The sequence below is a fragment of the Hylobates moloch genome, unplaced genomic scaffold (assembly GCF_009828535.3).
Source record: "Hylobates moloch isolate HMO894 unplaced genomic scaffold, HMol_V3 SCAFFOLD_5, whole genome shotgun sequence".
NCBI lineage: Eukaryota > Metazoa > Chordata > Mammalia > Primates > Hylobatidae > Hylobates > Hylobates moloch.
The window spans coordinates 82,693,726-82,708,013 of record NW_026652280.1 but is presented as its reverse complement, the minus strand read 5'-3'; the positions used below and the strand labels follow the sequence as shown (position 1 = coordinate 82,708,013).

The 14,288-nt window shown below is 48.7% G+C and overlaps 1 protein-coding gene across 1 annotated transcript in view; it reads left to right on the top strand.

The window, feature by feature from the left end:
- Positions 1 to 14,288, top strand: part of PLAAT3 (phospholipase A and acyltransferase 3) — a 39,813-nt gene that overhangs the window by 10,923 nt on the left and 14,602 nt on the right. Inside the window, exons 3-4 of the mRNA XM_032153156.2 lie at positions 5,655 to 5,757; positions 13,729 to 13,997. Of these exons, the coding sequence (XP_032009047.1) occupies positions 5,655 to 5,757; positions 13,729 to 13,997 (372 nt within the window). The remainder of the gene's footprint in view (positions 1 to 5,654; positions 5,758 to 13,728; positions 13,998 to 14,288) is intronic.

Below are 14,288 nucleotides of genomic sequence, written 5' to 3'. Positions count from 1 at the left end.
TTTGCTGCACACAGATCAACCCCGTTACCTGGGTATTAAGCCCGGCATCCAGGTTGTTTTTTTCGATGTGAATTTCAGAGACCAGAAATTGCTCCGCAGTTTGCTTGCTAAGGAAAATGGTTGCTATGCAGCTCTTGGTAACACTGCTTTTGTGGAGAGATAAAGGCTTTTTGTTCTGAAATCCCGTGGGTGCAGAGTCTCAACTCTGCCACTGTTGTTGTGTGAGCTGTGTGGGAGAGCCTTGGTCACTGTGTGGGCTGGGGTTCCCCTGAACTTTGCCTTGGAGGAGGCAGTTCTCTTCTCAGGCACTCTGCTGGCCGTGACCTTGATCCTGGAACAGAGAACTACCTGACAAGGCAGTGCAGTAGCATTCCTGGAATCAATGTAGGTTCTTTTACAATAGGGGTTGGCAAACTTTTGCTGTAAATGGGCAGATAGTAAACATTTTATTATTTTATTTATTTTTTTAGATAGAGTCTTGCTCTGTCGCCCAGGCTGGTGTGCAATGGTGTAATCTCAGCTCACTGCAACCTCCGCCTCTGGGTTCAAGCGATTCTGCCTGCTTCAGCCTCCTGAGTAGCTGGGACTACGGGTGCCGGCCACCACGCGTGGCTAATTTTTGTATTTTTAGTAGAGACAGTGTTTCACCAAGTTGGCCAGGCTGATCTCGAACTCCTGACCTCAAGTGATCTGCCTGCCTTGGCCTCCCAAAGTGCTGGGATTACAGGCATGAGCCACTGCGCCCGGCCATCATAGTAAACATTTTAGATCTTGCAGGCTATATGGTCTCTGTCACAACTATTCAACCCTGCTGTTGTAGAGGAACCAGGGTAGGCACAATGTAAATGTATGAGCCTGGCGATGTTCCACCCAAGCATTATGGACACTGAAATTTGAATTTCATATAATTTTCATGTGTCACAAAATACTATTCCTCCTTTGACTTTTCCCCCAAGCATTAAAAAAAAAAAAAAATGTATAAACTGTTGGGTGGCGCAGACACGTAAGGTACCACAAGATGGCGACAGTTCCGGGTTCTTCCTCCCTCTCCACACCTGACGCAATGTTAAACCCGCCAAGAAAGACCCAATAAGAAAATAACACCTCCCGCTCCCCTCGCTCATCCCCAAGCCCGCCCCCCAGACCCAATCATCGATACCCACGTAGCCCTAAGGGATATAAATATCCCATCCCAATAGCACTCTCTCTCTCTGCCCGACCTGACCTGACTCTGCTAGTAAAGATCTCTTGACTGCGTTTGGCGTGCTCTGGGTCTGCCTTTACTCTTTCACAAACCATTCTTAGCTTGCAGGCAGGCCGTATGAAAACAGGCAGGGGTCCAAATTTGGCCCATGAACTGCAGTTTTCATACTTCTAAATTTAGAACATGAGTTTTTGGATTCTTAGTTTTGATTCAGCTGAGATGGGTGATGTGTATAATGTTAAGTACTTGTTTTTCTAGGTGGATCTTAGTGGTAGAGGTGAATTATTCATATCCTCAGTTCATAGCACCCTGTCCTTGCTGGTCCCTACAAGACCCCCCTCTCTTGTGGGTTTATTTGTTCCCTTTAATCATCTTTTTTTTTTTTTTTTGAGACAGAGTTTCACTGTCACCCAGGCTGGAGGGCAGTGGTGCGATCTTGGCTCACTGCAACCTCCACCTCCTGGGTTCAAATGATTCTCCTGCCTCAGCCTCCCAAGTAGCTGGTATTACAGGTGTGCACCACCATGCCTGGCTAATTTTTGTATTTTTAGTAGAGACCGGGAGGTTTCACCATATTGGCCAGGCTGGTCTCAAACTTCTGACTTCACGTGATCTGCCTTCCTCGGCCTCCCAAAGTGCTGAGATTACAGGCATGAGCCACTGTGCCTGGCCTCCTTTTTTTTTTTTGAGACAGAGTTTCGCTCTTGTCACCCAGGCTGGAATGCAATGGTGCAATCTCTGCTCACTGCAACCCCCACCACCTCCTGGGTTCAAGCAATTCTCCAGTCTCAGCCTCTTGAGTAGCTGGGATTACTGGCGTACGCCACCACATCTGGCTAATTTTTTTTATTTTTGGTAGAGGCAGGGCTTCACCATGTTGGCCAGCCTGGTCTTGAACTCCTGACCTCAGGTGATCCACCCACCTTGGCCTTCCAAAGTGTTGGGATTACAGGCGTGAGCCACTGCATCTGGCCGTGTATCTTTAATTTATATAAGTGGTGTTTTGTTACAGAGCTCATCCCCATTTTTTCACTTATCAGTGTCTTTTAAAGATATCCAAGTTGCCAAGTGAACATTGAGCCCTTGCTCCTAACCAGTGTGTAGGGCTCCATAGGTGAGCCCACTGTCTTACTTCATTTTCAAAAAGAAGTTGTCTTGAGTGAGATTATGTGTTGAGCTTGAGCATAATTATGTGTTGAGCTTGGGAACATGTATCTCTTGCCCTTACAAAGAATAGGCAGCTTGGCTGAGTGTCAAAAAAAAAAAATTACAGCTTTTTTCCTTCTAAACTGTAAATAAATATTTAAAATTTATTTATTATTATTATTTTTTGAGACGGAGTCTTGCTCTTTCACCCAGGCTGGCGGATCACGAGGTCAGGAGATCGGGAGCATCCTGGCTAACACGGTGAAACCCCATCTCTACTAAAAATAGAAAAAATTAGCCGGGCGTGGTGGCGGGTGCCTGTAGTCCCACCTACTCGGGAGGCTGAGGTGGGAGAATGGCATGAACCTGGGAGGCAGAGCTTGCAGTGAGCTGAGATTGCACCACTGCATTCCAGCCTGGGCAACAGAGTGAGACTCTGTCTCAAAAAAAAAAAATTTTTTTTTGTTTTGTTTAATTTTTATTTATTTTTAAAATTTAGTTTCTTAAAAAAATTAAGTTATAATTTACCCTTTCAGTGTTTACTTCTGTGTGTCTTAACAAACACATGTAATTGCAGGATGGTTGCCACAATTAGGATGTAGAAGAGTAGGCCGGGTATGGTGGCTCATGCCTGTAATCCCAGAATTTTGGGAGACTGAGGCGGGTGGATTACCTGAGGTTGGGAGTTCAAGACCAGCCTGGCCAACGTGGCAAAACCCCGTCTCTACTAAAAATACAAAAAATTAGCCAGGCATGGTGGCACATGCCCGTAGCCCCAGTTACTTGGGAGGCTGAGGCAGGAGAATCGCTTGAACCCGGGAGGCGGAGGTTGCAGTGAGCTGAGATCGTGCCATTGCACTCCAGCCTGGGCAACAGAGTGAGACTCTGTTTCAACAAAACAAAAACAGCAAAGATGTAGAAGAGTATAGAAATTTTACTCCTCAAATTCCCTCATGCCTCTTGCTAGTCAGTCCCTCTCCTCAACCCCTGTGACAATCATGGATCACTTTTCTGTGGTATAGTTATGCCTGCTCTGGAATGACATAGATGGAATCATACAGTATGTGGCTTTTTGGGTATGACTTTTTCACTCTTCCTTTGTAGATAACGGAATACTTTTTCTGCCTGAGCCATTATAATATTTTAAATTATTTTTTGTCATTGTAATAACTTCTGTTTTAAAAAATGCAGCATGGGGCCAGGTGCGATGGCACACGCCTGTAATCCCAGCACTTTGGGAGGCCGAGGTGGGAGGATCCCTCGAGCCCAGGAGTTTGAGACCAGCCTGGGCAACAAGGCAAAGCCCTATCTCTACTAAAAATATGTAAAAATTAACCTGGTGTGCACCTGTGCTCCCAACTATTTGGGATGCTGAGGTGAGAAGATGATCTGAGCCTGGGGAGGTTGAGGCTGCACTGAGCTGCGATTATGCCACTGCACTCCAGCCTGGGCAACAGAGTGAGATCCTGTCTCAAAAAGAAAGAAAAACAAAAGGCAGCATGTTCTATGCTAGGGCTCCTCTCATTGGTATTTATGTGGAGCAGGTGAGCTCTTTGGCTCTGCGCACCGCCGGCTGCTTATTATTCAACATGGTCTTACTGACGTCCACACTATCTCCTTTTCCAACCTGCAGCCTCCCTCAAGGATGGGAAACCGCCTAGTCTTTATGTCCTTTTCTGTTTGAGGAGATCCCTGTTTAAATTCGTTTTTGCAGATTCTTGAATCCCTAAAGTCTGACCAAACAATTAATACTCTTTTTTTTCCCCTGGAAAACAATGGGATTCATAAATCGTGACCATTGTCCATTGTTCTGAAATAGGTTCTCAGTAAGAACTGGGTGCCCTCTATTTTGGAAAAGAAATTATATTTACTGCAACAAAATAATATGATTTATCTGTAAAATTCCCTGCCACATATGCTACCTGTTTGTAGTTTTAATGTTTCTGTGAAATAACAAGCAAACTGGCCCTTGACCCTCCTTCATAGACATTGTAGAGTTGTGATTGGCTGTTACCCACTGCCCATCATTTGTGCCCAGGAGAGGTCATCCAAGGATGAGTCCTCCCCATCCCTTATCCTTGATGGAATGTCTCTGGTAGGCCCACCAAGCTTGGTGGTGAGATGTGGGCAGAGCCCTATGGATCTGCCCCTATATGCAAGCAAGCCAGAGCCCCTACCCCATATCTTCACTGTGCTGAGGGCAGTTTATCCCTGACTGTAGCCGAAGACTCCAGCAAAAGATGAGGGGCCAGAACCAGCCTCTGATGTCTTTCTCTAGGTGTTCTAAAAGGTTAATTTCTTTGCTCATTAAAGGGGTTTAAAGGTTGGCCTGGACCAGAGAAGGTCATTACCCTGATTCTGGTGAGAATCGGAACTCCCCCTCCCCCAGCACTTAGTGCAGGGTCTGATGCTGGGATGTGGATAATGTTGAATGGACGTGGATAATTTTGAATGGACGCGATCTTGAACCTCTCTGAAGTTTTCTCAAACTCTGCTCTGTGCTCCCCTAACAGGGTGAGAGCATTTGCTGCACCCTCCCTACCTTCACCTTCTCATATACGCACACTGACACTCACACGTAGTCTCACACTCACGCATCCACCCTCACACACATACTCGCTCGTTGTGAACACGCACACCTTAGCATCAGGCTGAGCAGCCGGGGGACATTACTGCTGGAGACTGATGCCAATTCTCCATTAGGCCCAGGCCAGGTGCTGGGGAGTGTCTATGGGATGCCCTCCAGATCTGGCAGCCTCTGGCATGGTGGGCAGCTCTAGTCATATAACTGGTGGTGTTTCCCGATGGTCAGACTGGGCTGGGAATCAGCCAGCTGGACGTTCAGTCCTAGCCAAGTCACTCATGAGCTATATGTCTTTGCACAAATTCTTTTGCATTTCTAGGCCTTGATTTCCTCATCCATAAAATGGGGTTCATCATTGGATGATTGTGTGGATTTATTGAGCCATCTTGTAAAACACGGAGTGGAGTGCTTGGCTCAGAGTGAGAGTTCAATAAATAATATTCCTAGAAATAATAAGGCAGAGACTCCAGCTCATGAAGAAAGCTTTTAGGTTTGCACCTGGCAATTTGTATTGATAGAAGGGCAGGCCCATGGTGCCTGCAGGTCTGGGTCACAAGCTTGTGAAGTTGGACTGGCATTGGACCTGGCAGAGCAGGGCTCAGGACATATGTTCTGCTGAACTGATAGCTGGGGATCACTCAGCTGCACCTTCCTCACTAAGCCCTGCCCCATTTCCATGATCTCATGCTGCCTCTAATAGCCCTGTTCTTGGTTTTGCAGCCAGAGCCTAAGCCTGGAGACCTGATTGAGATTTTTCGCCCTTTCTACAGACACTGGGCCATCTATGTTGGCGATGGATATGTGGTTCACCTGGCCCCTCCAAGTAAGAACACGTAGGACCTCTGCTGTGATGGGACCCAGGGGCTGGGAAGAGAGGGGATGAGGAACTGTGGGTAACAGGTGATCCCAACATTCTTCTTGCTTCCCAACTGGCAGTTGTCTCTGAGTGTTATAAGAAGTTTGATGTGGGGCAGTTTGGTGTGGGGCACTGGTTTTCAAGGTCTGCTCCCGGGAACCTCAGGGGGTTCTTTAGAGCAGGGGTCCCCAACCTCCAGGCCATGGACTGGTACTGGTTAGAAACTGGGCTCCAGAGCAGGAGGTGAGTGGTGGGCAAGCAAGCGAAACTTCATCTGTATTTACAGCTGCTCCCCATCGCTTGTATTACTGCCTGAGCTCCACCTCCTGTCAGATCAGCAGCGGCATTAGATTCTCATAGGAGCATGAACCCTACTGTGAACTGCACATGCAAGGGATCTAGGTTGCACACTCCTTGTATTAGTCTGTTTTCACACTGTTATAAAGAACTACCCAAGACTGGGTAATTTATAAAGAAATTTTTTTTTTTTTTTTTTTTTTGAGACAGAGTCTTGCTCTGTCGCTCAGGCTGGAGTGCAGTGGCGCGATCTCGGCTCACTGCAAGCTCCGCCTCCCGGGTTTATGCCATTCTCCTGCCTCAGCCTCCCGAGTAGCTGGGACTACAGGCACATGCCACCACGCCTGGCTAATTTTTTGTATTTTTAGTAGAGACGGGGTTTCACCATGTTAGCCAGGATGGTCTTGATCTCCTGACCTCGTGATCCACCTGCCTCGGCCTCCCAAAGTGCTGCGATTGCAGGCATGAGCCACCGCGCCTGGCCCTTCAGAAAGAGGTTTAATTGACTCACAGTTCTGCATGGCTGGGGAGGCCTCAGGAAATTTACCATTGTGGCAGAAGGTGAAGGGGAAGCAAGGCAGGTCTTATATGGTGGCAGGAGGCAGGGGAGTGCCACACTTTTTTTTTATTTTTTAGATGGAGTTTCGCTGTTGTTGCCCAGGCTGGAGTGCCATGGCACAATCTCAGCTCACTAGAAACTCCACCTTCCAGGTTCAAGTGATTCTCCTATCTCAGCCTCCCGAGTAGCTGGGATTACAGGCACCTGTCACCACACCCAGCTAATTTTGCTATTTTTAGTAGAGATGGATTTTCATCATATTGGTCAGGCTGGTTTTGAACTCTGGACCTCAGGAGATCCACCTGCCTCAGCCTCCCAAAGTGCTGGGATTACAGGCATGAACCACCGCGTCTGGAGTGCCACACTTTTAAACCATCAGATCTTGTGAGAACACACTCATTATCAGGAGAACAACATGAGGGAAATCTCGCTCATGATTCAATCACCTCCCATATAGTTCCTCCTCTGACACGTGGGGATTACAGTTAGACATGAGATTTGGGTGGGGATACAGAGCCAAACCATATCACTCCTTATGAGAAGCTAATGCCTGATGATCTGTCACTGTCACCCATCACCCCAGAAGGGACCATCTAGTTGCAGGAAAACAAGCTCAGGGCTCCTACTGATTCTGCATTATGGTCAGTTGTATGATTATTTCATTATATATTACAATGTAATAATAATAGAAATAAAGTGCACAATAAATATCCTGTGCTTGAATCATCCCAAACCATCCCTCCCCCCTGCTGAGTCCATGGAAAAATTGTCTTCCACAAAACCAGTCCCTGGTGCTAAAAAGGTTGGGGACCGCTGCTTTAGAGGGATCAAGGTGGCGTCTGAGGAGGAAGCTCTGTTTTGATGTGTTTTTTATGCTGTGAGTTTGTATGCAACACACTCAACTCTTTTTTTTTTTTTTTTTTTTTGACAGAGTCTCGCTCTGTCACCCAGGCTGGAGTGCAGTGGCGCGATCTTGGCTCACTGCAAGCTCTGCCTCCCGGGTTCACGCCATTCTCCTGCCTCAGCCTCCAGAGTAGCTGGGAGTATAGGCACCTGGCACCACGCCCAGCTAATTTTTTTGTATTTTTAGCAGAGACGGGGTTTCACTGTGTTAGCCAGGATGGTCTTGATCTCCTGACCTCGTGATCCGCCTGCCTCGGCCTCCCAAAGTGCTGGGATTACAGGCATGAGCCACCGCAGCCGGCCGCAACACACTCAACTCTTAAGCATAAAGCTCCTGGGAAGAGTGCAGGTGTTTGGGCAGAGAGAGTTGGTTATGAATCCAGTTTCCATTCTTCAGCCTTGATTTCCTTTTTCGAAAACTGAGGATGTGAATACTTAACTTGGAGAACTCTTGTGAGAAATCCTCACCCTTCTCTTAAGGCTTTAACTTAAACTGGGGTATAACATAAATATTGTAAAATGTACAAGCATAGTAAAGTATACAGTCAGTGAATTAAAAAAAATCCATCCATGTAACAGTGCCCCAGATCCACATCTAGAACATTCCCACTGTGCCACTTACCCTGAAAGGCTCTCTCGTGCTTCTACAATATCCCCTCCCCACCCCTCGCTCAGGCAACCATCATTCTAGCTTTTCCTGCCATAGATGAGTTTTGCCTGTTCTAGAACTTCGTGGAAGAGGTATCACACGGCCCGTGCTCTTTTGTGTCTGGCTTCTTTTAGCCAACATCATGCCCATGTGAGTCATCCATGCTGCTGTGAATGGCAGGAGTTCTTTTTGACTGCTGTGTATTTTCTGTTATGTGAATGTGCCACAATTTAGCATCCATTTTTCTGACATCAGACTCATTGCAGGTTTTGACTGCTATGAATAGAGCTGTTATAGACACTCTTTTTTTTTTTTTTTTTTTTTTTCGAGACGGAGTCTTGCTCTGTGGCCCAGACTGGAGTGCAGTAGCATGATCTCGGCTCACTGCAACCTCCACCTCCCAGGTTTAAGCGAGTCTCCTGCCTCAGCCTCCGGAGTAGCTGGTATTACAGGCACGCCCCACCATGCCCAGCTAATTTTTGTATTTTTAGTAGAGACGGGATTTCACCATGTTGGCCAGGCTGGTCTCCAACTCCTGACCTCAAGTGATCTGCCTGCCTCGGCCTCCCAAAGTGCTGGGATTACAGGTGTAAGCCACCGCACCTGGCCCTTGAACATGTCTTTTGCATATCCCTTTAATTCTAACCAGTGGCCTCACCCTATCAGAAATAACCAGAGTAGATGTCATCTTCCTCACCCTGCGCCCCTTACCTATGTACCCCTACCTCCTCCTCTTCCTTTCATAAGCACTTTGCTCCTCAAATTCACCACCGCCTTCTGTATTGTCATCTTCTCCCTTTCAGTTGGATCATTCGTATTGACATAGAGACAGCTGTAATATCTCCCATTGATCAAACAAACGCCCGACCTCACATCCTTCTCTGCTTAACGCCCCACAGAGCAGATCTCATTACAGCTTTGTCTGCCTGGCCACCTCCGGTTCCTCGCTTCCCATTCTGCCTTCCATCCCCTATACCCACACTTTCTTTTTTCTTTTTCTTTTTTTGAGACGGAGTTTTGCTCTCAGACTCCCTTTTTTTGCCCCCCTGCCGGAGCAGTTCTCAAGGGTAGGAAAAAGCTTCCACATCTTGCCAAAGCTCAAAGCCAAGTCCCATCACAGCTGACTTGGCTTCTCAGCAGCGTTTGACGTGAGTGACCTTCCTGCTCCACACCTGGCACCTGACTTTCTTCCTCTCCTGCTGGGCCCTTCTTTTTTGGTCTCTTGTGTGGACTCCTCCTCCTCCTCTCCCATTTCCCTAAATCAAGCTCAGGTGACCTCATTGGCTTCCGTAGCTTCCAATACCTTCTATTTGTCAATGTCTCCTAAGCTCAAACTCTCAATTTAGATCCCCCTTCAGCTTCAGACTTGCATAACCTCTTGACTACTTGGTAACTCCACTTGAGTGTCTACCTGGCATCTTGAACTTGATCTGCCCCAAATGGGAGGCTCCAGTGGAAGACACCATTCAGCTGCTCAGGCCTAAAGCCTAGGAGTCATTCTCTATTCCTTCCAACCCATGTCTAATCTATCAGGGAATCCTGTTGGCTTTCTCTCTGAAACAGACCCCAGCTCTGACCACTTCTTACCATTCCCACTGCAGCACCCTGGTATGAGCGACCACCCTCCCTCGCCTGGTGGTACTGCCACTTCTGGCTGGTCTCTCTGCCTCTTGCCACTCACGGCTAGTTCCTCATTCATGGGCAGGTGGTGTGATTGTTTGAAAGTGTAAATCAAGGGCCAGGTGCGGTGGCTCATGCCTGTAATCCCAGTATTTTGGGAGGCCGAGGTGGGTGAATCACCTGAGATCAGGAGTTTGAGACCAGCCTGGCCAACGTGGAGAAACCCCGTCTCTATTAAAAATACAAAAATTAGTCGGGCATGGTGACGCGCCACTGTAGTCCTATCTACTTGGAGGCTGATGCACGAGCAGGAGGCAGGGGCTGCAGTGAGCCAAGACTGCACCACTGCACTCCAGCCTGGGTGACAGAGTGAAACCCCGTCTCAAAAAAACAAACCAAAACCAAACCAAAACCAAACCAAAACAAAACATTAAAGTCTATGCTGTGGCCTGTAGGACCCGGCCTGGTCTGGCCTGGTCTGTGTCTTTGGGCCTCGTCTTTCTCCTCTCCCCTGCTTGGTCTCTAGACTCCAGCAATGTTGGCCTCCTTGCTGCCTCTTGGCATGCCAAGCTCTGTTCTCCCTGCAGACTTCGTTCCTGCTGTTCCTTCTGCTCTAGATGCTTCATCATTCAAGCCTCAGCTCAGACGCCTTTTCCTTGGGGTGGCCTCCCCAACCTGATCTATGGCAGCCTCTCCTGGTCATCCTTGCCATGTCACTCCACTCTGTCTTTCCATAGTGTCTGTTGGTACCTGAAAGTATCTTATTTTGTGTATTTGTTCATTGTCAGCATCTTCTCAGTAGCATGGGAATTGCTTGAGGACAGGCCTGCTGCCCAGAGCATGTCACTGCCTTCAGCACCTTGGACAAGGCCCGGTACCTAGTGGGGCCTCAGTATTGATTGGCTGCACTGAGCAGGTGTGTGTGGTAGACAGAGGGTGGGGGAAGGCATGACAAACACCCCGGTGGACAGGTGGACAAGTGTGTCACAGACCATCGGGTCAGTGATGCTCCTTCAAAGGAAAAGATGCTTCTGCCTGCATCTCACTCGAGTTTCACAGGAGTCATGTGGGATAGATGAGGCAAGGAGGACTGACCTTCTGCTGCTGAGAAAACTGTAGAAATTAGAGCTAGAAGGAAGCTTATGAACTTGCTGAAGTGCCTGCCCTGTGCCAGACACTGGTGAAAGCATGTTTTGTGGCCAATCCCTTTAATCCTCACAGCTGCCTGTGCAGTAGGGACTATTTTTGTTTCTATCCTACAAGGAATGGGGGACTCAGAGAAGTTAAGAAGCTTACCCAAGGTTGCATAATGGTAAGGGGTGCAGGCAGGACCCAAACCCAGGCAGTCTGACTTGATTCTGTGCCCTTAGCCACAATGCTGCACTGCCCAGTCCAAGCTATCCCAAAATTCAGTCACTGATGGATTGCCATATCCACATGCTCTTTCTGTGATTGTTCACTTCGTATTTTCTTCAGTAGATTCCCTTTTTTTTTTTTTTTTTTTGAGACGGAGTCTTGCTCTGTCACCCAGGCTGGAGTGCAGTGGTGCAATCTCAGCTCACTGCAAGCTCCGCCTCCTGGGTTCAAGCCATTCTCCTGCCTCAGCTTCTCCGAGTAGCTGGGACTACAGGCGCCCGCCACAACGCCCGGCTAATTTTTTTGTATTTTTAGTAGAGACAGGGTTTCACTGTGGTCTCGATCTCCTGACCTCGTGATCCGCCCGCCTTGGCCTCCCAAAGTGCTGGGATTACAAGCGTGAGCCACCGCGCCCGGCCAGTAGACTCACTTTTTAAAAGAAGGAACTTTAGATCGGGTGTGGTGGCTCACACCTGTAATCCCAGAACTTTGGGAGGCCGAGGTGGGTGGATTGCTTGAGCTCAGACCAGGCTTGAGTTCGAGACCAGCCTGGCCAACATGGTGAAACCCCATCTCTACTAAAAATACAAAAATTAGCTGGGCGTGGTGGTGTGTACCTGTAGTCCCAGCTACTCAGGAGGTTGAGGCATGAGAATCACTTGAACCCAGGAGGAGGAGGTTGCAGCAAGCCAAGATCACACCACTGCATTTCAGCCTGGGTGATGGAGTGAGACTCTGTCTCAAAATGAGAAAAAAAGAAGGAACTTTAAATTACTGTATTGATATGTATTTGTGCATCAATTTTAGTGTGTATTTGGGGATTTCTGGAGCAAAGTGAAGTGACAGGTCCAGACCACTCAGCTGGTCGGTGATGTGCTGGGGTCGAACCCAGAGCTTCTCACTGCCAGCTTGAGCACAGGGTACCCCTGTCCTGGGTGGCATCTAGATATAAGTTTAAGGAAGTCCTCACTCTTGGTTGTTGACTCTGCACTTGCATGGCCCTGAGATTTGGTGCCTTCTTAAATTTTGGGCTCTAGGCAATTTGCTTGCCTCCTCCAAGTCCCAGTGCTGTCACCCACTTTGCCTGGGAGCTGAGGCGGGGTGGGCCCCAGGAGCTCATCCTCCCCACAAACTCAGGGCTCCAATAAGGCACCCTCTCTTTTATTTACTTCAATGAATCTTCCAAGCATCATGTGCCCTTTTCCTATAAAGTCTGAATTCCCTAAATTTCTAATATCTTGGCATTGCACGCAGGCATTGCACGCAGGCTGAAAAGGTTTATTGGTCTTTGGAAAGCTGAGAAGAGCAGGACCTGAAATCTAATCGGCCTCTCCTGCTGTTGCTGTCACAGAGATGTCATTGTTGAAGACTGGTCCTATCCAGTTTAACAGGGTGCTGCTGTGGCACCCCGGGGGCCTTAACCCTGACAGGGTCACAGTGGCTCTTTGAGGAGAGTGAGAGTGAACCTCTTTTGACGTGCTCCCTGGGTGCGTAGGCCCATCCCTTGAGTGCATACCTACTTTTTCTTTTTCTTTTTTTGCTAAGGCAAGATCTCACTCTATTGTCAAGGTCAGAGTGCAGCGGCGCAATCTCAGCTGACTGCAACCTCAACCTCCAGGGCTCAAGTGATCCTCCTGCCTCAGCCTCCTCAGTAGCTGGGACCACAGGTGCACACCACCATACATGGCTAGTTTTTGTATTTTTTGTAGAGATGGAGTTTTGCCATGTTGCCCAGGCTTGTCTGAAACTCCTGGGCTTAAGCGATCTGCCTGCCTTGGCCTCCTAAAGTGCTGGGATTACAGGTGTGAGCCACTGTGCCCAGCCCATACCCACTTTTTCAATCGTCATACTCAGTGCATGCCTCTCCCTGCGCCGTACAGGTTGTTTGGGTTGGGAGGAATGCCCAGTCTGTGTCGGCATCAGCTTTCCCTGTCCACCATCCTGGTCTTCATGTTGAACCCGGACTCCTTGTCTTCAAGATCATTTCATTTCTGGAGCCTTGTGGTCCTTCCTTGCCCTGAGCTTTGGCCTGGGCTGTGCCCATGTACCCACTAAGCCTCCTTAGCATCACAGCTAGGGGGACAGCTGTGTGTTTTGGTCGTTTTGTTTCCAGAAGGGCTGGGACTCTGGAAAACCCAGCCATGTTTTCTGCAGTAAGCAGCTTTGTGTGGTCAAGTAGGTGTAGCCCTGATGCCATCATAAAAGGCTCCCACCTTATCTTCCCAGGTAGACGAGTATGCTCTTGGCTCATATTTGCATAACCAAGGGGGCCACTTAAGTGTCATGAGGTATAGAAGACCAGCTTCTCTAGAGTAAGACAAAAAATCACAGTAAATCATGGAACTTCACTCCCTTTCATTTTAGATAAGGAAACCAGGGCCCAGAGACCACACACACCTTCCCCCAAGGCCCACAGCCATGCGTCTGAGTCTTCCACATGTTGCTTATCCTTTGTGGATGGAGCCAAGGGCAGATACCCGGCTGGGGCCCAGCTCAGAGCCTCCGTGGCCCTTCCCAGGACCAATCCCTCTGTTTCCTCTTTGTGGATCTGCAGGTGAGGTTGCAGGAGCTGGTGCAGCCAGTGTCATGTCCGCCCTGACTGACAAGGCCATCGTGAAGAAGGAATTGCTGTATGATGTGGCCGGGAGTGACAAGTACCAAGTCAACAACAAACACGATGACAAGTACTCGCCGCTGCCCTGCAGCAAAATCATCCAGCGGGCAGAGGAGCTGGTGGGGCAGGAGGTGCTCTACAAGCTGACCAGTGAGAACTGCGAGCACTTTGTGAACGAGCTGCGCTATGGAGTCGCCCGCAGTGACCAGGTGCGTCCTCTGCCCGTGTCACCTTCCCCAGGAACCAGACCATTCCCTCTGCTGACGGAGGCTGGGCATGGCTACGGAGGCATGAACAAGACAAAATAGCAGAGACAGAATTACTGCCCCTGAGGATGTCACAGTTGGGGTGGGGACAAGGGTAGGGAGAGAGGCAAGTTGGCAATGCAGATCAGTGTAGTTGGGGGCGGCGGTGGGTGGCCAAGGAAAGGAGTCACAGACATGGTAATCATTCCCATTGCCAAGCCCTCCCTGGCCACCTGTCCCTGAGATGGCCCTCCC